This window comes from Camelina sativa, chromosome 12 (genome assembly GCF_000633955.1).
Source record: "Camelina sativa cultivar DH55 chromosome 12, Cs, whole genome shotgun sequence".
NCBI lineage: Eukaryota > Viridiplantae > Streptophyta > Magnoliopsida > Brassicales > Brassicaceae > Camelina > Camelina sativa.
This window is the reverse complement of record NC_025696.1, coordinates 9,357,594-9,381,678: the sequence shown is the minus strand read 5'-3', so window position 1 is coordinate 9,381,678 and position 24,085 is coordinate 9,357,594. Positions and strand designations below refer to the sequence as shown.

The 24,085-nt window shown below is 31.5% G+C and overlaps 4 protein-coding genes and 1 non-coding gene across 7 annotated transcripts; all 5 read left to right on the top strand.

Annotated features, from left to right (window-relative positions):
* Nucleotides 4,125-6,272, top strand: LOC104731075. 3 transcript variants are annotated; one of them, XM_010450338.1, is made up of 9 exons: nucleotides 4,125-4,167; nucleotides 4,403-4,486; nucleotides 4,837-5,039; nucleotides 5,129-5,234; nucleotides 5,321-5,403; nucleotides 5,482-5,545; nucleotides 5,649-5,766; nucleotides 5,847-6,001; nucleotides 6,100-6,272. In XM_010450338.1, exons 3-9 carry the CDS (start codon nucleotides 4,915-4,917, stop codon nucleotides 6,184-6,186), a joined length of 738 nt encoding a protein of 245 aa, XP_010448640.1. In that variant the 5' UTR covers nucleotides 4,125-4,167; nucleotides 4,403-4,486; nucleotides 4,837-4,914; the 3' UTR covers nucleotides 6,187-6,272. The 3 variants fall into 3 exon arrangements, with proteins under 3 accessions (XP_010448640.1, XP_010448641.1, XP_010448643.1); XM_010450339.1 differs by having other exon boundaries at nucleotides 4,130-4,171; XM_010450341.2 differs by lacking the exon at nucleotides 4,125-4,167 and adding an exon at nucleotides 4,200-4,250.
* Nucleotides 6,435-8,670, top strand: LOC104731077 (nucleoside diphosphate kinase IV, chloroplastic/mitochondrial-like). Its single transcript, XM_010450342.2, has 7 exons — nucleotides 6,435-6,662; nucleotides 7,135-7,272; nucleotides 7,550-7,587; nucleotides 7,682-7,732; nucleotides 7,845-8,012; nucleotides 8,094-8,206; nucleotides 8,300-8,670. Exons 1-7 carry the CDS (start codon nucleotides 6,461-6,463, stop codon nucleotides 8,421-8,423), a joined length of 834 nt encoding a protein of 277 aa, XP_010448644.2. The 5' UTR covers nucleotides 6,435-6,460; the 3' UTR covers nucleotides 8,424-8,670.
* On the top strand, nucleotides 13,620-16,571 carry LOC104731074. Its single transcript, XM_010450337.2, has 7 exons — nucleotides 13,620-13,816; nucleotides 14,223-14,292; nucleotides 14,391-14,458; nucleotides 14,553-14,639; nucleotides 14,748-14,896; nucleotides 15,868-15,922; nucleotides 16,250-16,571. Exons 2-7 carry the CDS (start codon nucleotides 14,223-14,225, stop codon nucleotides 16,415-16,417), a joined length of 597 nt encoding a protein of 198 aa, XP_010448639.1. The 5' UTR covers nucleotides 13,620-13,816; the 3' UTR covers nucleotides 16,418-16,571.
* TRNAA-CGC lies at nucleotides 16,787-16,859 on the top strand. Its single transcript has one exon. It is a non-coding gene; the product is annotated as a tRNA-Ala (tRNA).
* On the top strand, nucleotides 18,319-20,965 carry LOC104731073 (UDP-glucose 4-epimerase 2). The gene is made up of 9 exons (XM_010450336.2): nucleotides 18,319-18,642; nucleotides 19,000-19,049; nucleotides 19,165-19,300; nucleotides 19,407-19,508; nucleotides 19,619-19,846; nucleotides 20,003-20,081; nucleotides 20,170-20,252; nucleotides 20,370-20,461; nucleotides 20,691-20,965. The coding sequence occupies exons 1-9, from the start codon at nucleotides 18,460-18,462 to the stop codon at nucleotides 20,788-20,790; spliced, it is 1,053 nt and encodes a 350-aa protein (XP_010448638.1). The 5' UTR covers nucleotides 18,319-18,459; the 3' UTR covers nucleotides 20,791-20,965.

Below are 24,085 nucleotides of genomic sequence, written 5' to 3'. Positions count from 1 at the left end.
TTTTTGTTATGCGTTAAATTTCATCTTTTGAGTTGTCTATGTTTTATCTCTTACGGTTACCATTTAACACAGTAGATTGGGTTGTGTTTGTTGTATCGCTTAATGTATAGCGTTTTGTGTGTGTTTAAGTTTATGTTCCATACTATTTTATTTTTTCTATACTATTTCATTTACCGTATCTATTTTTTATAACATTTCATTTCAAAATTCACTATTCACATTTTTTTTACACTGCATATACATATATATATATATATAGTTGAGTTTGAATCTTGCAGATCATATACTTTAGTCCTAGACTCTTAGGCCATCTTTATAGGGAGAACACCAAGGGTGTTCTAAACCCAAAAAAATTAGAAAAATAATCAATAGTGGGTTTAGAACACTTTTTTGGTTCTTGATGTAGAACTGATTTTGGCTCAGTTTTAAGCTGACGTGGCAAACTGTGAATGGATACAATTTTTTGCAAATAATTTTTCACAAATTAAAAGAGGATTTGATTGAGAATATATGGAATAAATTTGGACATTAAACTATATATTAATTAAATAAAATGTTTGTGTGCTTTAATTGAGTAATATGTTTGTTTGTTTTTTTTTATCTTTAATGTTTTTTTTGTTTCATAAAAGTTTGGTATTGTATTTTGAATTTTAGTAAAAGTTTTACAAGTTTGCAATTTAAATGTTATTTTTAAAGTTTTTATAAATGTAATATGTTTAAGATTATTATATTATTAAATTTTATGATCTTAAACATGTTCTCCCAATAACAAAGTTCTTAACAAAAGATCTAAACTAATGATCTTACATTATTTTCATAATATTTTTACTCTAAGAACACCCAAAAGTGTTCCCCTTGATGCCCTTAGTATAACTTGTTCTTATTATAAAAACTATTCATCATTTCAAATTTTCAACATCCAATTTTAATTATCCAAGTTATGTCAAATGTAGAAAAACAATTCTAACTTTTTATGATAAATTTCAAAATTTTAATTATTTCTGTTAAAAAAATATATGAAATCAAAATTTAAAAAGGTATAAATTATTTAATCAGATAAATAAATAGATAAAAAATATCTCATACTCCAACACTTCTTTAAAATGCGTGTGTTACTCACAATTACCCCTCTCTTGTCATTTTACACTAGCCAATGGTTACTCTCTTAATTTTTAATGTTAGTTGGGTTGATTTTTTTGTTTTGGTTATGGTACAAATTCGCCCTTTTGATAATAATGATTTTCTATTAATATATTAAAAAATGGCATGGTTGAAAAATAAATGAATCAGAATAAATATCTATATATACATTTTTTGAGACACTTAGTAAATAAATCCTGGAGTTGGAATATATTTACAAGTATGCCATTAGCATTAATTATTAATTTATTTTTTATTTAATTTATTTATATTAAAATTTTAATTTTTGGAAACAAGATTTCTCATCCTTTAAAATTTCCAAAACAATAGGAACCACTTCCTTTAATATTAAATATTAAGTTTATAATAAATTTAATTAATATTAAGTTTTCAATTTTACAAAACAATATTTTCTCCATAGAAACATTTTCTAAACAAATTATATAAACACATCTTGGGTCCATTTTAATACCCAAAGGTTATTAAAAGAAAAATAATGTGGAATTCATGTCAATCCCAACAAATAACTGTTAACAACTTTTATTTGTATTTCACAACAAAACTCTATATACTAAAGTTAACTGATTTTTTTTTTTTTGACAACAAAGTTAACTGATTCTTTATATATATAAAACATACAAAACTACAATACAAAATTATCATGTACATATATCTAAACAATTTAAAATAATAAAAATACTACTATCTGTAAATTAAAAAAAAACACACACAATATATTCCTACGATAAATCACTACTTATTTAATTGTATGTTATACACTTATACAATAATATAAAACAATAAATCTTAAACAAAATACTTTTTAATTTCTATACTATCTTATATATCTATATTTGTAAGGTTGTAAATTTTAAAAAATACAAATTAAACATTAGTTATATATAGTTAATCAATAAAACAAATTATATATTTTTATGAAAAATAGTCCCGCGATGTATCGCGGGTGAATATCTAGTAGTATATTATAAGACAGCAAGCATTCATTTGGTCCCAACATATAATATCGAAACACAAAACACGTTGTAAACAACTTTTTGGATTTTTGTCTACTAATTCAGTTTGTCATCATCTAGCTGTATTCTTAAAAATTTAAGGATCGAGCAAGAACTGGTAATGGGGTATCACAAAAGCTTGTCTACTTTTGAGGTGTTTAGACTTCTTTGGTTTTTTTTTTTTGGGGCAAACCTTTGCTTATTATTATGAATATACAAAACTAACAAGGAGTAGTGAATTGTATTAAGCATCCGAATTCAAAATATATAAGTACCACCAAATTTTAAGAGGTCTTTTCTTCTTATTTAACCAAATTAAATGAAAAAGAAATTAAAAAGAGCGAAAAAAATAATTTCCCAGTCATGAAGGTAGCCATTGAGAGAAGAGATGGTCCATGCAACGTGTACAGATCCTATAGATCATGTGATGAGATTAAATGAATTTTGTGGTTGCGAATTGTACACCATCTAGTATTTAAGCGGGCCTTGATTCATCACCATTTCTTCATTACAAACTTACTCTCCACATATATTTTGCGATCAAAACACTAATCAATCGAAAGATGGAAGGCAAAACTTTGGTCCTAAGTGTTCTCGTAATGAGTCTGTTCATGGAACAAATTCAAGTTGACGCCATGCAAGATCTGTTGTCCATCCACCACTGCTAGAAAAAACTATAATATTTACCGTGCGTGTGATTACAAAGGTAAATTTCTGCAGTCTGATTAGTGTGTATCTTGACGTTTTTTCTAGCAGTTGTAGATGGACGACAGATCTATAGTATTGCACAAGAAAATTTCTGCAGTTTGATTAGTGTGTATCGAAGGTAAATTTACAGCTTTGACTATGAATCTTGATGCAAATTTTACGGAATGAGCGATGAACCTGTTGTGTTTGAGACTGGTATGTATTATAGTGAGTCCAAGAAAGAAGAGAGAGGAGAAATGTGTTGTCTTTGATGGAGGAAGCACTTGAAACAATGAGATCCATAAGTTGGAGTTCTCATCATGGTCGCTAATCGGTATAGTGATCAAAGAAGTCACCATAATTTTCTTTTCGTCTGGCAGAGTAGTTTAGAGCTGACTAAGAGGGAGATAGGAAGAAGACGAAGAAGAGAGAAAGAAGGAACCAAGCGTTTGTGATTCGCTTGTTGCCTTGTTATATAATCTAGGTTATAATGACCACATATCATGATGATTTCAGTTAGATGACTTCTCTCCCACTACTAGTTGGTCCTGAACCGGTTTACGCGTCACCGGAGAAAGCGTAGTAACATTTGGGCTTTGTCATATGTTCAAACTGGACCAATGTACTATGGGCCTAAACTAAAGATTATTGCTAATGTGTTCTTTTTTGTGATTAACGAATAATTGCTAATAATGTGGTTTGTTTGGTTAATTAAGGAAAAAGGCTGCAAGAACAAGAGATAAAGCATATAGAGGTCAACGACATTAATAATTGGAATCCCATACTCCCAAATCATCATCATTACCCCATCCATCCACTTTTGTCTTAGGCTGTCCTTCACACTCATCGGTATCACCAAATACTTATTAGTATAGTTGGCAACATATTTTTTAAAAATGTTCAGTACGAAATAAAACACTTTCCATTATTTGTTTACTTTTTCAAATTCAAATACAGTATTTTAAATAGTACTATGTAAAAGCATAATAAGATAGGATCAAGATATATACAGACATTAATTATTGAAATTAAACTATCTAAGTTATCGGAAGACCAGGTTTATCTCATACATTTTTCCTTAATTAAATAAAGTTTTTGACATTGTAGAGAATCTATAACAATGCCCCCATGTGTGGGTTAGAGCTGGCTGGCGGAAGTAACCTGGGGGTACAAACGTCTTTTTCTACTATCGTCTTGCTTGGAGCAGCCAAAGCACCTAACCAAAAAAAAAAACACACTTTCCTTTAAAAACAGAAATCACATTTTTTGTTTTGAGTTCGTTAAAAAAATTTAATTCGTCTTCAAGCTCTCTCTCTCATTCGATCAGGTAGGTAGGTTCAAACAAGTTCTGCTGTCGATCTTTTCGTCATTTTTTTTCCAGAGTTTCTACTATTGCTTGTGCTTTTCAAGGTTTTTTTATTGCTTTCGTGGTTTAGGGTTTCCAATTTTTTTGGGTTTTCTTCTTTGCTTATTTCCCAGAAAATTCGATCCTGTAACTTTTGATTTTGGGAGCTTTATAATCTTAACAAGAGCTCTTTTTTTAATACCGATTTGTTTTGCAGAAACTTTGAAGATTAACAAATTTGATCTGTGAAGTGGGATTATTAAAAATTGGGTCAGCAGTGAAAGATAGATAGGATACAAAGGTATGATTGTTTGTTTCTTGTGATGATACTTCTTGATTTAGTTGTATGATACACAATAAGCATACTACTGTGAGACATGTCACTTGGCGAGATTTAAGTGTTCATGAGATGCTAACATTCATATTGCCTGATTTGCTTCCCTTTATATCAGAATCTTAGATTAGTTCATGCTTAGACAAGTTTACTATGTAAAAATATGTGGAAAAAACTGTGGTGTCCGTTGACTTCTTTTGAGGGATCAATCAAGTTATGTAGTTGGTCATAGTGGCGCACTAATGTGCATTCACGGAATTAGTGATAGTACTCTAGAAGCTGTGATAGTAACCTGTATTTTTCATTTTTGAATGAAGGAACTCTTGCTGTACGCTTTCATTCATCATCTTGTGGAAGGTTCTGAATTCGTTTCATAAGCCCAAAATTTCAGATTCATGGGTGATGGTACTCCTAGGAAGTTAAACATATTACCTGATTACTTTAGTCCTCCTAGTCCCAGTTCTCAAGACAATACTCCATCATCTTCGCAGTCGCAGCAAAAGGAGGATCTTTCTCTGAGGTAACTTGTTTGCTGGCACACCAATATGCTAGAATGGGAATCTTTGAGCTGACATCGATTGTGTTTTTGGGTGCTTTGCTTTAGTTTAGGTCTCATAGCCAGTCACGGACTCGTAGAAAACTGAAACAAGCAGCACTTATGTTGAACTTGTTCACTCTTCGTCGTCTGCCTTGGGCTTCAGACGGTCAAGAGAAGGTTCCATTCTCACACCTTTCTTCTTTGTTTTTGATTCACCGCTTCAAAGTTTGAGATTTTTCTCCTGATCACTCTCCCATTTTCAGGTAGAGCTATCAGCAGCGGAGTTAGAGTCACTTAGATCAGAACTTTCTGATTTGGAAGAAAGAGAAGCTTACCTCAAAGCCCAGTAAGTCATAATGCACAAATTGTTCCATACTCAGATCATAACCGGTTATTTTACTTTCTTCTTTCAACCCTTCCATAGGTTGGAACATGTGGATGAAGTCTTGCGCTCTGCCCGTTTATCTGGCTATTTGTTTATCCGAAGTGTAGGCTCTTACTCTGAATTACTTATATTAGTGATCCATAAGAGTCAAACTTAGCCTATCTTATATCACAGATTTGCAATTTTTTGTTTTTTTTTGACTTCAGCGTTGGGCAGCTCTTCCTGGTGAGCCAGCACCAATAGATGATACAGAAGTAGACGACTGGCTTCCTCGGTTTGTCGTCCTTCAAGGCCCTTGTCTTTTCTTCCATTTATTGTCAACAGGTGAGTTAAGTTTCAACTTTTACAATCTTGTTTCAAATTTACGCTCTTCTTGTATTGTCTCTTCAAACTCTCCATTGCAGATTTAAGCCCTCAAGATTCGACATTGCTGGCGGATATTGTAGAAGTTGGTTCATCACCTAGCTACACTAGGGAATTTGATGAAACTCATCATTGCTTTTACATCTTAACCCGTCAAGGTCTAAGATTTGAGTGCTCAAGCACCTCTAAAATACAGGTGAACCAACTGCATATACATCTTAACAAACAAATTTTGTTGTTGAGAGATCCTACAGCATTTGAACGCGACCATTTTATGATTTTGCATGATTTTAGGTTGATTCATGGTTGTCACTATTGCGCCTCGATTGCAAGTTTGAACCAGAAGAAAAGTTACCAAACGGATCAAGCAAAGCTCTATAATAAAATTGAAGATTGGCCACTGCTCTGTATAGTTTTCATTTCTATGTATATAAAATGCTTACTTTAGATGTAGACTTGTAGTAGAATTCACGTCAATGAAAGGTTCTTTTACTAAATTGGTGATTACAATATTTTTAGCTGCTAAAGACATTGGAATATATTCGTTTCTTGAATAGGCAATAAAACTAGGTGGAAAAAGAGTGATTAGATAGGCAATAAATCCTGACCCTTTAAGTCCTTCTCTGATCCGACCCAACCGAACCAACACTGACCCATGCCAGTTCGATTGAAACATGCTGGTATAAAATCCTCCAACAGGTTCTCATTTCAGAGGCACCTAGTTTTTCACACAACTCATCTCATCTCAGTCCTCTCGCATTGTGTTATAAGAGAGATGAGCTCCCAAATCTTCAGATCTGCTTCTAGAGTAGCCAGGTCTCTTCTTTCTTCAGCCAAGAATGGTCGTTTCTTATCAGGTACGTAAATTTTCTCTCTGCTTCTCTCTTTTTTTGTTGTTCTGTTTTTTTTCCCTGAAAATGTGATAAACTTCATGGGAGGATATATGTAGATAGATGCGTCAAATAAATTCTGAATCTACCTTCGGTTTTCTTCGTCTTCTCGATTGAATCGAATCGAATCAGTGATCTGTTGAATCTTTTACATGTGTTCCTATCATCCCAAGAAAAGGAAATTTATTGTTATCTGAACATGAAACTTATGTGGCTGGTTCTATAGAGATATTCTTGTGAGTGAATCCTTCATGGTAACACATTTTATGTGAAAATATTGGATAAACAAATTTAGACTCTCATATTCAGGTTTCTGTCTCATGATTGATTTGCCTACCTAAGATTATAATTGAGAATTCCATTGATATAAAGAGGCTGTTTTATTGACATAGGTCCCAACATATTTCATTGACATTTTGACATTGGTTATATGTTTCAGAAGGCCGAGCTGTTGGTGGAGCAACAGTGGTGCATGCGTCTGGAAAAGTCCCACAGTATGCATCCAGCTTTCGGAAATCGAGTTCTGGCTTCGAGTCTAAGAGCTGGATTACCGGACTCCTCGCTCTTCCTGCTGCAGGTTTTACATTCTAACTGTTTCACGAATATATTATCTTCTGTATGACAACACTCAAATTTTCACCTTGGTAATACAATAAAACGTAATTACATTTCAACTTTTTGACTCGAAAACAATGTCAACTTTTTTCTGAATTGGTAATTGCTTTTGAACTATATACCTGCAAGACTTATAGCTGATGAGTTGTTTTGTTTCTATAGAAACTTACTCTTACTCATGTTTTACTTAGATTTTGATGACTAACACAGCTTATTCATTTTGCTTCCTTCTGTTTTAGCCTTCATGCTCCAAGATCAGGAAGTACTTGCTGCAGAGGTAATACAATATATCACTAACACATATAGCTATATCCTTATCTTGAGGTTATCCATGGTCTCTCTGTCTAATTGAATATCTCTGTTTTAATTAGATGGAACGCACTTTCATCGCTATTAAACCTGATGGAGTGCAGCGAGGACTGGTAAATAGATAGGCGGATTTGCTTGTTATTGTTTATGGATCTCAGGTGTTACTTGTTATTAAGATGAATAGATGATTATAGTTGTTTAACTCTATGGTTCTTTTCTCACCAGATATCAGAAATCATTTCCCGGTTCGAACGCAAAGGATACAAGCTAGTTGGTATCAAAGTCATGGTTCCTTCGAAGGGTTTTGCGCAGAAGCATTACCATGATCTAAAGGAGAGACCATTCTTCAACGGCTTGTGTAACTTCCTTAGCTCAGGCCCTGTTATTGCTATGGTAAGGACTCACTCGAACTTTTGAAACCATAAACAGACTTGGTTTGTGGTTTAGGTCTCATATCCAAAAACATTGGTTTAGGTATGGGAAGGTGAAGGAGTGATTAGATACGGACGTAAACTGATAGGAGCTACAGATCCTCAGAAATCTGAACCTGGAACTATCCGAGGCGATCTCGCAGTTGTTGTTGGAAGGTACATTATATATATTCTGCATTTTATATGATTGTTTGAATTGTATTCTCAGAGTTTATAGATTTGGTTTGTTGGTTTATTGGGAAATTGCAGGAACATAATCCATGGAAGCGATGGACCAGAGACAGCTAAAGACGAGATCAGCTTGTGGTTTAAGCCTGAAGAACTCGTTTCTTACACCAGCAATGCTGAGAAGTGGATCTACGGCCAGAACTGAACTAATCCTAATTTCTCCCTTTTATCAGCCGTTAAATCAGAATTAAATAATCACTGAACAAAATGATTTTGACGATGTATTGTCCCAAAATCATGATCCTGAGTCAATATTATTACACCAAACGAAGACATTCATTGTATCACAAGTTCGCAAGTTCACAATTTTCAAATTTCGAGACTAGTAAACTACTTTGTGAATCAGCTTTTCCAAAGCAATAAATAAAACTCAAACTGATCCAAACCGAGTAGATGACCGCTGGCCAAAACGATCAAGACTGCGGCTTGGTAGGCGAACACTGATGCTTGGTCAGAAACCATCGATTATTGAAAAAGAAAATTGGATGGTTCCAGTTAATGTAGTGATCAATCAATTTTGCTGAGACTGTTAGAAAATGAAGTTCGAAGTGAAAAGTTTGGCCTAACAAAATTTCATATTTTTAATATTTTATTTGTATTAGTAGAGTACTATTATATAATGAATTATATGTTTAAGAAGAAGATGAAAACCCACATAAAACTTGAGAACTTATACTAAAATTTTATACAAAAAGACTTTTTTAATCTCTTCTTTACTATTTTGGAAGTACATGATTTTCTTTTGTAGACTTTATAATAAATTATGGGTGAACATTTTTGTTAGGATATTGTGACATTCAAATTTAATTCACTGATATTATGACATTTAAAATTATTAGGAATATAGTTTAACAGTTTCCTTTACTAAATTATTCATCAAATAAAATATTTAATTATCTAACTTACCATACTAATTTATTACTTATCATTATACTTCACCTCTCATCTTTATATGATTCTATTTATGTGAAACAAATAAATTATCATATTTTCTTATAATTAAAATAGTTTTATTTCTGGATATACCATAAGTTGAATTTTTAAAAACAAATATAAATTGTTCAATCTATAAAATATTCAATTTTTAGTAACATTATTCTTTTAAAAAATATCTATTCAACTAAATTTTGACTGAGTAAATGGTCAAAATTTGAATATTTAAATATAATTTCATACATTTCTTTTGTTGAATTCTATAATTTTATATACTATAATAAACTTTTAACTTAATTTGAAATATTTTAAAAATATTGGAACTTGATATTTTTAAGAATATCATAAATATTTAATAGATCAAAAAGTTAAAAACTATAAACACTCTAATTTGATTTGTTATAGCATGAGTCAATAATATGTCACTATAATATGAAAGAATTTCAAGAAACTAAATATATTAAAACAAAAAGTATGACATATATTAAATTAATCATAATATAATAACTCGCTTTTAAAAACTAAATTTACAAAATTATATCTTATAATGACAATCAAGTCATGCTGTAGAAGATACATTATTGAAATAACTTCACAACATAAACTAATACAACATATTAAAATTTTATTTTAAAATATAACATATACAAAATTTGTATAAAATAAAATTTAACATTTGCTATAGCACGAATACTTATATAGTGAACTAACAAAATGTTAACATGACAATAATTTAGAATCTATTTTATTTGTTATAAAAATACATACGTAAAAAAAATTACTTATATTTTGTCAATATTTTGCATATGTTTTGCTTTTTTTTTTAATTTAATTTTTCGTATTAAAATCAGTGAAATTATTTATATATATATATATATATATATTATAATGGGTATATTTTTAAAAAATTTCAGCAACACAGAATTTGATTTCTTCATCCACTCTTTTGGAAAAGAAGATATTTCTCATTAAAATTTCATTGTGAATAATAGCATTTGTTCGAATGGGGAAGGATCGATCAGTTGGTGATCTTGGTTTTGACATTATCAAAGTCAATTGCATATCGTACACAAATCATTGGATTTATATGTTGCATCAGTAACATAGCCATATATGCGACTGATCTTGTTGTGGTAAGCTTACCAAACTGTCTTTTATTTGAATAGTATATCACAATTTTTTTTTTTTGGAAAATTAACATACGTGCATGTATATTTTACTAGGAAACGGTATTCAAAAATCAAAACTAAACCGGAGTGCGCTGCAATTGTTAATTCGATCGTTTGGATTCTATACGCGCTGTTGCCTTTAGATCCCTTTATGGCCGTAAGTGGTTTATTTGTTTATTTATTTTTTAATATATATATATATATATAAAATGAATAGTGACAGTGGTTGTTTAATTGGATTTTGTTGATATCGAATGGAATTTGTGTTGTTCTCGGCCTTATCAAGTTAGTTCTCTACGCTACTACGTTATGGAAGCAGCAGTCAGAGGAGAGAGACCTTCCATAAGACCATAAATGCACCTACCTATTCTTAAGTAAACCTTCCATAAGATCATAATGCACCTACATTAAAATAAACAAGATGTATGTTTTTTCTTTATTTTTAGATTATCCTAATCCCATGTACTTTATATGTCACGAATCACACGATTGTTGTTAATTTAAATCTATACTATTATTAATCGGGTAACAAAGGGCAGAAAAATTATGAGCCGTTTAAGCCGTGTTCAAACAAATAATGATAGAAAAGTTACGAGCCGTTTAGATGTTGATCACACACAACCCAATTCTCTAAGATTGTTAGACTATTTCCACTGATGTTATTAAATATTAAATATTATATATATATATATAATATTTTGAGAAAAATATTTTATATATATAAAGTGAGAGTATGCTCACTAATTAAATATTATGGCATTTCCAACTCACCTCTATATTTACTTGTTAACTCTATTTTAGAGTAAAATCTACTCCAACCCATCTCTATTTTAGAGTATAATAGAAAACTCTAATTTTTCCTCTATAATAGAGTTAAACTTTTTTATTTATAAAATGGTCCTTGAACTTTTAACCTTTTTATATATATGATCAAAATAAATAAAATATATATTTAAATAGTTTAATAATAATTAAATGACCTGCCCATGTTTTAGTCTGAACTATCTTACTAACAAAACCCATAAATAAAATATATATTTAAATATTTTAATAATAATTTAAATATTATAATAATACTTTAATTTGTATACTAATAGGATAATTGATTATAAAGTTAAATTTGACTAAATTTAATATTTTGGTTTAAAAATTTTAAAAGTTTTCGTATAGAAAAATTTTAAAGGTTTTTGTATAGAAAAACATTTTTAAAATTTGAGACTATTATTTGCAAAAGAAAATTTAGATAAAATCTTACTAAATATAAATAACTTAAATATTTTAGTTTTTATTTATACCATGATATTATTTTTAATACAACAAAGACTAATTATTTAATATTCTGGTAAATTACTTCTGGATCCACCAATATTCCTAAAAGTTTAAATAATATCATAATTTTATGAAAGTTTCATAAATACTAAAATAAATGGGTTAGTTTGCAACTTTTATAAATAAAATGTATTAATAGTAAAATAAAAAAGGAATCTCTACGGAATATTTTTTTTTAGAGGAAAAAATAGAGATATTCATTAGAGCAAAAGTCACCTCTATTATAGAGTTCCTCTATTTTTTCTCCTACTCTCTTATTAAAAAAGAAGAGAGTATGAGAAAAAATAAGGAGAGAAAGTGAAAATGTTTCTTAAATAAGCATATGTAAAAATGTTTCTGAACAGTTGGCCAATTATTAATAGAGTAAATTATTTTTTTGAATTAATTTTAAAATAAATAATAATATTATATTAAAATAATTAAAACAATATATATTGAGCAACTCTCTTTAATTCTACCGCTGGTCATGCTCTTAGTCCATATAGCAAGTTTTTCCACCGCTTGTGATTTTGGGTCTCCAATTATTTATTTCATTTCTCATTTTGATTAACCAATCTGGTTATATGTCTCCGGAGTGTGAACTTCACGGGAAATATTTGGTACAATCGTATGTTTATAGCTTCGGAGTCTTGGTTCTTGAACTCATAATCATAACCGATAAGAAAAACAGTGCTAGCTTTTAAAGAGAGATGATGGTCTTGGAGTTGGAGATTTTGACGTACTTTGGCCTTTTGGTCTTGGAGATTTAGTGACGTATGTTGCATGGTAAATTATACTTCTAAATTTTTTTTTTTATATAATTTTTAAAAATATTAATTGGTTAGTCACATGCCTATTAATATTTTTAAAAATAATATAAAAAGAAAATTTAGAAGTATAGTTTACCATGCCGCATATAACGGTTTATTCATTACTGATATGATCATACCCAGGCCCTAATATGCTTAATCGAGACGTAAAATACCAACAAACTTTTAATTAAGAATTACAAATATAAAATTAACATTAGAATGTGTAAAAAATTACAATAAAATATCATTAAGAATAGTACAAACAAGGATAGAATTATTAAGGGTACTAAAGACAATTAGTCATCTAATTAAAAAAATATTAATTGGTTTAAAACTAAAAGTCAGTGCAATTAATACCGATATACTTGCACCTAAAATATTCTCTATCATACTCTTTCTCTCTCATTTACACGAAGGTGAAAAAAACAATAAGATGAAAAACCCCATCACAATCTATATGTAATTATGTTTGGATACTATCATTAGAAAAAATTTCACAAAACTAACATATTTAATTATTGCTAAAAAAGGATCTTAAAGATCAACTCAAACAAAGCATAACCATTGAAGACGTACCCATCCGGTGAATAGAAGTAAAATACGGGACAGTGAATTATCAGACTCTTCAAGTGGTAAATATAATTTCCATAGAACTTGACTTATTTAACTAATAGTAAATGAATCACTATGTTCATGCCATTTTTAAAATGTAGATGATTCAGAAGATTATGGTGAGCAAGTTTTCGATGGTAGTAGTTAAGAAGCATGATCTAAAACAATATTATATAAATTCTGTAAAAAACACTCATAACATACAAATTTATTATATATAAGCAAACAGAATTTATAGTCACAAAAGATTATTAATAACATAACAACAACAAAAATTATTACAAAAATTTACATCAAATTAAAAGTTCAGCCTGCGGTCCGCAGGTTAATACCTAGTATTGGATTAAGTCATTAAACATATACACTAATTTGTTTGCTAATGTTTATTAGTTGTTGTTTTCTTCTCTAATAATGGAACCAATGACATTATGCCACGTTGGCGATCAATGCTTACACATAATATGGACTTGAAATCCGATTAGTACAAAAGCCAATCTTGTTTTAGTTTCTTGTTGATATCCGCCGACTCCATTAGATTGAAAAAAACTCGTATAAAAGTCTCAGAGAAGTGCTTTAGCGGACGAGTTGACTCGTTCGTTTTGTTCTTTGTTCAGAAAGACTCTCTGATAGCTTCGACCTCGCTCTCCGTTCATCTTCTTCTTCGTTTCTCTCATCTCTTCTAGATTTTGACTTCATAATAATCGGTAAAGCTTCCTCTTCTCTGGGATTTTTCCTCTATTTTTCTTGACGAGTTCCGATATTTTTTAGTTTTTGATTCTTCGTCTTTGATCAATTGAATTGTCTAAATTAGGGTTTATCGCTAGCTTCTCATGGTTTCGTTGAATGTAGTCTTATCGTGATTTATTATGACTCGTTAGCTGTGTTCTTTTGCGGATTTATTGTAATTTCATTTGTAGATTAGGGTTCCATGGACTCAGTTTCATCCTATGTCTTCGATTTTTTTTCATTCTCTTGTGATAGCATTTTGTGTATACGGCGTTTTGTTTGATTTGCGCAAATGTTTTTTTAAAGAAAAGTGTACAATTTCTTACATGTTGTATAAATGTTTTGGTGTTTTTCGTTTTAAGAATTTGCTTTGTTTTTGTGCAGATGGAGACTCAAGTTCCACCTATCTCGGAGGTCATTGCCCTTACTGAGAAGAAAGTCGCCATGGCTTTAGGTATTGTTATATTTATGATACAAACTCCCATAGCTTCTATTATGTTTCCCTCGTGTTGTTTGATTGCTTATTAAGATATCTATATTATCTTGTCTTAGATGATATCATCAAGTTGTCAAAGAGAAAAAATAATGTGAATAGGGGCAAGAAATCAAGGAGGGAAAAGGTAATAATACCCTTCCTATAGGTTGTGTCTTGGATTACATGCTTCTTGTTTTTACCAAGACTTCAATGTCATTTATCTGGTCGTTGCTGTGCAGAAGAAAACCCAAAACTCTAATGGTGCTGCGAGAAATGATACTTCTAAAGTGTCTAAGTATGTGAACTCACTTTCTTCCGTTAGACAGGTTAGCTTTTTAGCCTTCTCCTCTGTTGTCCTGGCTCCTTTGTCTATCATTTGGATATTGGTTTTCCTTTGTTAGGATTTTACTTCTGACTTATCCCATAATTTTCAGGGTGCTGTTGCCAAGAGAAGGTCCAATTTCAAGGGAAATCTGTTTCCTTCAACAACAAACATGGCTCATAAAGCCGCTGCTGCTACTCCACTTGATGTCCGTGGTAGAGCTTTTCATGGTGGAAGGATGACTAGTGCGAATCAGTCAAGGTCTTGAATGCTGGATAATTCTCTGACCTGTTTCTTAATCTGGAGTCCTTTTGTATCTTCGATTGTTTCTGATCCAAGGGGCTTCTATCTAAGCTCCTGGTCACTAGATGGTCGTCAGTTTAATGACTGCATAATTATAGAGATTTATGTAGTTGAGTTTATGATGGTTCTTGGGGGAGTCAGTTCACAATTTTGGATTGGAGATTTGAGCTACGGTGTTTGTCTCAAGAGTTGGTTGGCCTTTGATATGACCTTGGGTGGTTAGGGTGTGGTTAGGTCGAGCATAAAGTTTTTGCTTTTGCTTGAAGTTGGTGTTTTTACTGTCAGATTAACAAGTCGATCAATATGATACCGTGCTGGGCCTTTGATATAACCTCATTGGATCCATGAAACTCCTTTGCATTCATATCAGCTGCCTAGGTGTTATGTTTGATCTTCTTGCTGCATCCTGAAGATTATAGCCTAGCTCTCTGAGGTTGTGACACTGTATTGGTAGAAACCTGTTACTGGGAAAAATATGAAGTCAGACCTCCAGATCTTCATCAGTGTATATATTAGCTGTTTCTTGGTTGCACATGGGGTCGTCTCTTGAGCTCTCTTCTCATAGTCTTTTATATAAGCTGCTTTTACGGGACAAAGGACTTTTGTTGGTGAGTTGATTTGGGAAAAGAGCTGCAGTTTTTCTGTGTAGTTACTGCGGGTTTGGAGTTTTGTCAGTGTCTGGGCGCCTCTAGGACTGGGAAGTGAAGTGTTGCATAATCTTTTTGTTACGTGGATAGTTGGATTTCGCCTTAGATAATTGATCCTTCTATGTATGAAGAGATCCAGCTTTTATTGTTAACAACTCGATAACAGATCATTTCATCTGTTGGTGCCAGTTACCGTCTGCACTTCAAGTTTCTGATGTTCTTAAAGGTTGTCTCTGTATGTCTTTTCGGTTCCTTAGCAATTCCTTTTTGAATTTTGTGCAGGCGTATTGCTCCACCAGTTCAAAATAGATCTGTACAGGCTAGAGTCAACGCAAAGGTAACTTATTCATGATTATCCGTTAGATTGCATTAGACTAGCTTAGTAGATTCTTACAGTCTCTTCCTCAGAATTTTATTCTTGTTTTTCATATCTTTATGGGAGGGACCCGAATATGTGCATTAGCCTTCTGCATCCATAGCTTTATCTGCCTGTCGATGGTAGGGAGTATGTAAAAGGTTTATGGATTGATTGAATGTGATAGAAGCTTGATCTGATAAATATGCATGGTGTGTGAATAATGAGCCTGATTATTGTGACTCGTATATCCAAGAGCATTGTACTGAATGTTTGGAGGGCTAATAACAATAAATTTCTTATCTGCAGAGGCATGAGGTAGATCAGAAAGTAGAAAACAGAGAATGGAAGAGTAAGACACTGGACTCTCGGTTCGCAAGCATGAAAGAGCAGAGAAAGATGATTAACAAGTACGGCGCTACAGTTCAAATTCCAAGATTGCCACCATGGGCTAGAGTCGGAAGATTTCCCCACTGAGAAAACCACAAAGATTTTATGGATCGTTCCAGTTTAGATTGTGGCTTTTGGGTTTTAAGCAATGTAATTCTTTTGTGAATCTATGACTTGTTAGGATCTGACAATTCCATCTAAGAAAATAATAAGAAGTGAAATCTTGGGTTTTCATTCGTTACTTGCATTTCTGTTAAATTACATGTTATACCCCCTACGTGAGTGAGTACCTCTCCTCGAAAAAGCTTGAATTAAAGGTTCCCAGTTTCATTCGCGTGTGCGTGACTCACATCCATGTCCTTCTACCCTATATGTTAGACGGTTAGTAATGCAGGGGAACCATTTCACCTTAGAACTTTTGCTCTAATAAATTTGTAACGTGCTACTCATCAGGTTGGGGGTGTAGCTCATATGGTAGAGCGCTCGCTTCGCATGCGAGAGGCACGGGGTTCGATTCCCCGCACCTCCACTATTTTTTGGTAATTCTGCATTTTCCGTTACTTTGTATTTATATGCCTCAGTTGATTCAGGCGAAAGAAACTGGGAGCTTTTTCTCTCGTTCCGTTTTGTCATATGACTAGTTTCCACTTTTCTTTCTTTCGAAGATGTAATTTGTTTACTAAAGGAAAACAATAAATTATGATTTAAGTATGTATGGCCTATTCCAAAAACTGAACCAAATAAAATCTCTGAAGATTTGATTGTGTCAAAGTTAAACTGTTAATCACACATTTAAAGTATATGGTCCCGGGCCCTAAGTAGCAAGTACCATCGAGAAGCGGCTAAAGACTTTCGACCTAACTCCATTAAATAATTTTATCATCAAGGGATCATATTAATGGCCCAAAAAGACTACAAACTGACTCTTTTGTGTGACCTAATCAATTTTGATAACTGGTAGTTAGTTAACCTCATGTTTCTAATCGTTTTCATATTACCGACATAAAATTTATGCATATGTTGTTTCAGTGTGGGGACTGCTTCAAACACAATAAATAATAAAGAAATTTGGCAATCATCTAGTATATAAATGGTAGTTCGTTTTTCCTGTGATTCCACGTTATTAATCTATGCTTTACTTCAGATTAATAAAAAAAAATGACGTAAACCGCTGTATTCGATGAATTAACTTTGAAGATTTTTAACTCGCAAAGTGGTAGTCCTCGTGTGATTTGACTTTTTAGCCTTACTCTAAGCAATTTTTTTAAGTTGACCAAGCGGAGCTGGGAAAGTGAACCACACAAAGCAAAAACTTCTCAAAACGGATTATTGTTAGTTGCTTGACTTATCCCGAGTAACTATATTACTAAGTCTATCTAAAATCTACACTCTGTCAATTGATATTACACGAGAAGTGTAAGGAAACAATAAAACTGAAAACAAAGAAACAGAAAAGATAAGAATATCATACATTTCATGGCCGACTCAAGAGTCACGGAAAGTTCTTGGAGAAGTTTATATCAACGGTGCTACCAATCTTAATATGATATCTTCCTAAACTAAAATATTACTATAATTGTTTCAAAATATATTATTTGTTCAACTTTTTGTTAAGAAAAATAAATAAAACACAATCTTCGAATGCTAGCATACTCAAAAAATATTCTCAAACCTCGTGACCCCGAATTTTTTGGGAAAATATATATATCCACATTCGTTTGTTAACTTCTTAAAATGAAACCAATAAATATCATCAAGAAACCAAAAAACAAAAAAGAGTAACTATATCCTATAATAAAATACACATTTCCAAAAAAAATAAAAACGTAAAAGGGTAATAAAGACAATTCAGAACAATCCGGTAATATTCGCACCCAAACCAAATCATGCCACGTAGGAAAAAGTTTCTTCTTCCTGCTCTCTCTCTTTCTCTCTAGAAGAAACGTAGAATTCAGAAAGTGAATTATATATTTACAGTCAAACCCCAAAACCGCTTCTCTCCTATAAATACAAAAACCCCTTTTATTTATCTCCTTCGTTCGATCCCAAAAAAAACCAAACGCTCTTTCAAAGTTTTTAGTTACATAACTCTGCGAGTTAGTATTCTTATTCATTTTGTTCCGTTAACGATGGCGAAGAACATTCTGGTCACCGGCGGCGCTGGATACATCGGAAGTCATACGGTGCTACAACTGCTCAACGATGGTTACTCCGCCGTCGTTGTTGACAATTACGACAATTCCTCCGCTGCTTCTCTCCAACGCGTCAAGAAACTCGCCGGCGAAAACGGAAACCGCCTCTCCTTCCACCAGGTTCCGTTTCCTTCTCTCTCAGCTCGACCAATAATGATGATGGTGTTTGGTTCCAGGGTTCTTGTTAAATTTTAATTCTGTACACCATGTGGCTTAATTACTTTGTGTGTACTGTTATAATTCCAGAATAAAGTATTGATTGAATTGATGCTGCCATGTGAGATGGATAATTTAATACTATTATATTATCCTTTAAATGCTTTACTAATAATTTATATATTGACATGGTTGATCTGTCTGGAATTTGTGATATGTTCTTTGGGGGAAGGTGAATCATAATTTTTTTATTCATTTGCTGAAATCAGAATCTCTTGGGTCAATTTGGTCTCTTATTTTTTTCGATTTGTTTACCTGCAGGTGGATCTCAGAGATAGGTCTGCGCTTGAGAAGATTTTCTCAGAAACAAAGTAAATATAACAAAAAAAAACTTTTCTTTTTATGACTAAAAAAATGATTTAGACTGTTGTAATAATTGGGGGAGGAGGATATAGAAGTTTGACGGAAACGTGGGAATTATTATAGGTTTGATGCAGTGATACACTTTGCTGGACTAAAAGCAGTAGGTGAGAGTGTGGAGAAGCCTTTGCTCTATTATAATAACAATCTTGTTGGCACTATTACCCTTTTGGAGGTTATGTCTCAATACGGCTGCAAAAACGTATATTCTCTCTTCTTCCTCTCTGTTTTTTTTTTACTCACCCACATGCATTCCTTTTTCTGAGTTTTTGTCTTGTTTGATCTCATGATTGCTCTGTTTTTTCCAGCTTGTGTTTTCGTCATCAGCTACTGTTTATGGCTGGCCTAAAGAGGTTCCTTGCACTGAGGAGTCTCCTATTTCTGCCACTAACCCATATGGCCGTACTAAGGTAGTCATTTTTATCCCTGAGTATTTTACCATAACCCCGCCTTGTGGTGGTGGTAGTGATCAGGAAATATGAATTTGACTGACAGACTCTTTGCTTGTGTGCTATGTAAGCTTTTTATCGAGGAAATTTGCCGGGATGTACATGGTTCTGACCCTGAATGGAAGATCATATTGCTTAGATACTTCAACCCTGTTGGTGCACATCCTAGTGGTTACATTGGTGAAGATCCTCTTGGAGTTCCCAACAATCTCATGCCTTATGTCCAACAAGTTGCAGTTGGCCGGAGACCTCACCTTACTGTCTTTGGAACCGACTACAATACTAAGGACGGTACAGGGGTATGTATATATCTTATGATGTTCTTCCATAGACAAGAAACCATTTTGACAAATCAACATTACAATCTCATGTACTCTATTGGCATGTGGGGAGAATTATGATTTTATCTCACACACATATATATATATATATATATATATATATCTGTCTTTCAGGTAAGAGATTACATTCATGTCATGGACTTAGCTGATGGACATATAGCCGCTCTGCGTAAGCTAGATGATCTCAAAATCAGTAAGGATTATCTTGAAAACTCTAATTCTGTTTCTCCTCTCATCATGATTTCTCATTGGAACTAAGCTTAATTCTTGGAAATGGTCAGGTTGTGAGGTATACAATCTTGGAACGGGTAATGGAACATCTGTTCTAGAAATGGTCGCTGCCTTTGAAAAGGCATCCGGAAAGGTAAACAACGATTGGTTTGTTTAGTAGCTCAATGCTCTAATCAGTTTAGCTGTTATTGGGCCTTTAGTCTCCAAATTGCGATCATTTGATTTGAAAATTTTGATTGTATCCAATCAGAAAATCCCGTTGGTGATGGCTGGACGACGTCCTGGAGATGCTGAAGTTGTTTACGCCTCGACGGAAAAGGCAGAACGTGAACTAAATTGGAAGTAAGCTTTTTCATTTTTTTTCAACATAATAGAAGAGTTGGAACTTGAAAGAAATGACAATTTAACAGTTAATAATAGGAATGCCCACATTAAAATGAATGTATCAATCTCTCAGTTAAATTTTTTACCATTGAGATGGGTTGAATATTAGAAACAGTCACAGCATTTTAGTATAATGATTTTGTATTTACGCAGTTTGTTTGTTTTGGTATGGTATGAATGAATGCAGGGCTAAGTATGGGATAGAGGAGATGTGTAGGGATCTATGGAATTGGGCAAGCAATAACCCTTACGGCTACAATTCCTCCTCCAATGGCTCCTCCTCATAATTCTCCTTTTTTATTTGATTTTCATGTTGCATTTTTTTCTTAGTTATTCTTATTAACACATGAAAAAGAGAGGCTGACAAGTACCTAAACTTTAGAAGAAAGTGGGAAAGATTCGTGTACCATTAATTTATAATAGAAGCTCTTGATATTTTATTAAATCGTCAGTTCATACACTTTGCAACCGTTGAAACATTGTTACATTATATATACACTAAATAACGCAGACTAAAACTTACAAAACTTCAATTAAGAATAATTAAAACGCTAGTAGTAATATACATATTTTTAGATTTTATCTTGTAATTTTTTAATATTGAATATAAACCTCTCATATTCTATTTTGAATTCCATCTCTCCCTTTATAAAAGAGTTTTTAAATTTCTTTTTTTTCTTTCTATTCTATAAGTTTTTCTCAAATTTCTATGCACACTTTTTATTAATTTAACAATTTATGGCTATTTGAATTCTCCAATATATTTTCTATTAACTTTTAGAATATTTGTTTAAGTTTAGCTTTTCTATTTTACGTTTAAGATATAGTTTTGAAGGATACGGTTTAGTAGTTGAAGTTTAGAATTTAGTCATTTATACATAAAAATGAGTATTTTGAAAATGGACAATATAAAAAATATTTTTGAAGATGGTCTGAACAAAATAAGTCAAAAGACTAAAAAAGGTTAAAAAAGTTTTTAAAAAAAAAACGCAATAAACACAACTTCATAAACGCGACCTCAACTATCAGAGTATCAATGATCAGTAGTCACTGTCTAGGCCGATCGTACATCTCCCAAAAATATATAGGTATATAGTATGGATGTCTTTCCTCCCACAGATTTGTTCTTAATTATGTGTATAACCGTGTAATAAAATTCATAAACCAAATAGTAAGACATTTTTATAATTGTATATTTTTCTATATAATTTTTTTGCCCAAAAATAAGATTATAATACAATTTATAAACTAGTGAATATGTTTTTAAGTTGATATTAAATTTAGAGTTTTGATGGTTAAAATATTTTGGTGAGATAATGTATGCATTTAATCTAACTATGATACTCCATACGTTTCACAAATAGAATTCTAAAGTTATTTGTATGTTTTAAAATAAGTGTCGTTTTAGATTGTTAATATATAACTAGATACTAACCTGCGGAAAACCGCGGACCGAACTTTTTTTGATGAAAATTTGTAATAATTTATTTTGTTATTATGTTATTTATAATGGTTTGTGATTAAAAATTTGGTTTGCTTATATTAAAATTTTTGTATTTTAAAAATGTTTATTGAAAACCTGTCAATAAAATTTTAAACATTTGCATGTAATGAATAAAATTGTTTAAACATTTGTCAATTAAACGCAATTCTTGCTATAGTTGTGAAGTAAGTAAAAAGATATAACTAACATGTAAAAAGAGCAATTAAATATAGCTAGTGAATTTCTGAAAAACCTCTTTGAATAACTACTTTCAAACATTGAATATATTTAAATCTCAACTTAATTTTATTTTCCTAAAGAACGGTATGGATAAAAGAAAAAATATAACTTTTTTAATAGATAATATCTTATATCTTTTATTTTTTCATTAATTAATGTTTAAAATCTAAGCCGTTAAACGGAACGGTTATATATTTTATTTGATTAGATTTTTGATAAAAAATTTTAACCCGTGCTGGAATTATTTTTTGATAAAATTTGTGGTTATATATTTATTCGATTAGATTTTTAGAATCTTAGCTGTTAATTTTTTTTAAGTACGAATTAGTTCTGATTCTAATAGATTTTTTTTTTACTTTTCTACAATTTATTTTATTTATGTGTCCCCAATTTTCGTTTTTAGTTAATTATATTTATTTAATTAATTAATTAATTAAATTAATTAATCTTAATTAAGTTTTTCTAATGGCAATTGAACGTAACTTTTTACACATTTAAAGTTAGTTTCATATTTGTATTTCCCAATTAATATAGTAGGATTTGGTATAAATATTCTAGTTTAACCTCAAATCCATAAAAGAATATCAAGATCAATTGAAATTTTAAAGATATAACAATTTTTTTAAATATTGAAAATTATAAAAATGAGAGATATGCCTTAGATCTGGCATGCCTTAAGCGTGAGAGAGATGGCACTAATTTTTCTTCTCCTCACAAAATTAGAACCAAAATTTCTTCATAAAATTTGTTTCTTGGATTCCTTTTATACTTAAGAATAAACTATTTTTTTCTTTTTGTGCATTTAAGAATAAACTTTTTTCTTTTTACTACAAATCTAGTGATATATAATAATTATTAAAAATACTGAAATAGGAGAAAAAAACAAGTTGACAAAAACTAAGCAAAACATAAGTAAAACCTATGCAAATTTAAGAAACAAAAAGCATAACTGTATTGATTATAGCCTTCACGGCGCCTAAGCGTCCACAGAATCCGTTTTTTTAGAACATAAGTACATAACCAAGTTACTTTTATTTATTTCTTAATAAAATTAAAGACCACTTCATGTATAGAGAGTATTCTAGTTATATTATATATACGTAAAGAGTTTAATATATAATTTTCCCTATTAAAACTAAGAAACGAAAGTTACTAAACATACGTGGGTGCCAGAAAGAAACAACCAGTAATAATGCTCCCTGAAAATAAACATAACATTCGTTAAGAAAAATAATTTTCGTAAATATCACCAGTGATCACCATTGTGAGCCGAACATGGTAGAGATCCATAGTCCTTGTTAGCTTTTTCAGTAGTGGAAGATCCTTGAGGCTGTTAGATCTAGGCCGTGAAGAAGAGATAAGAAGAGTGAAGAATGAGGAGAGATTATGGAGAGAAGAGATAAGAACGAGGAGAGATTGTTATGGTTTTCTACTAGACGCGTCAAAGAGCTCAAGAGTATGTGTACTACTAGACGCGTCAAGGAGCTCAGAAATAAAAAAAATCGTAAATATCAAACAAGTAACTATTAGACGCATGCAGTGGCGGATCCAAGGCAATATTTGGTATGAGACACTTAAATAATACTATAGTTAATGAATATACTTTTTTGTTTATGTTAAAGTATATATTTTGCATTTTTGAATATATTCTAATGTATGAACTATGAAGTGCAAAAAATGAGCCAAACTTTTTGAAAGTATTGTTTATATTGGTTTATGATTATACTTAATTAGATACATACTTAATTTATTAATTAGGAAATACACAATTACAAACTTATAATTCATTATAAAATATAAATATTTGTAATATATTTAAAATCATTTATCTTATCATATCACACAAATTTAAAACCAAA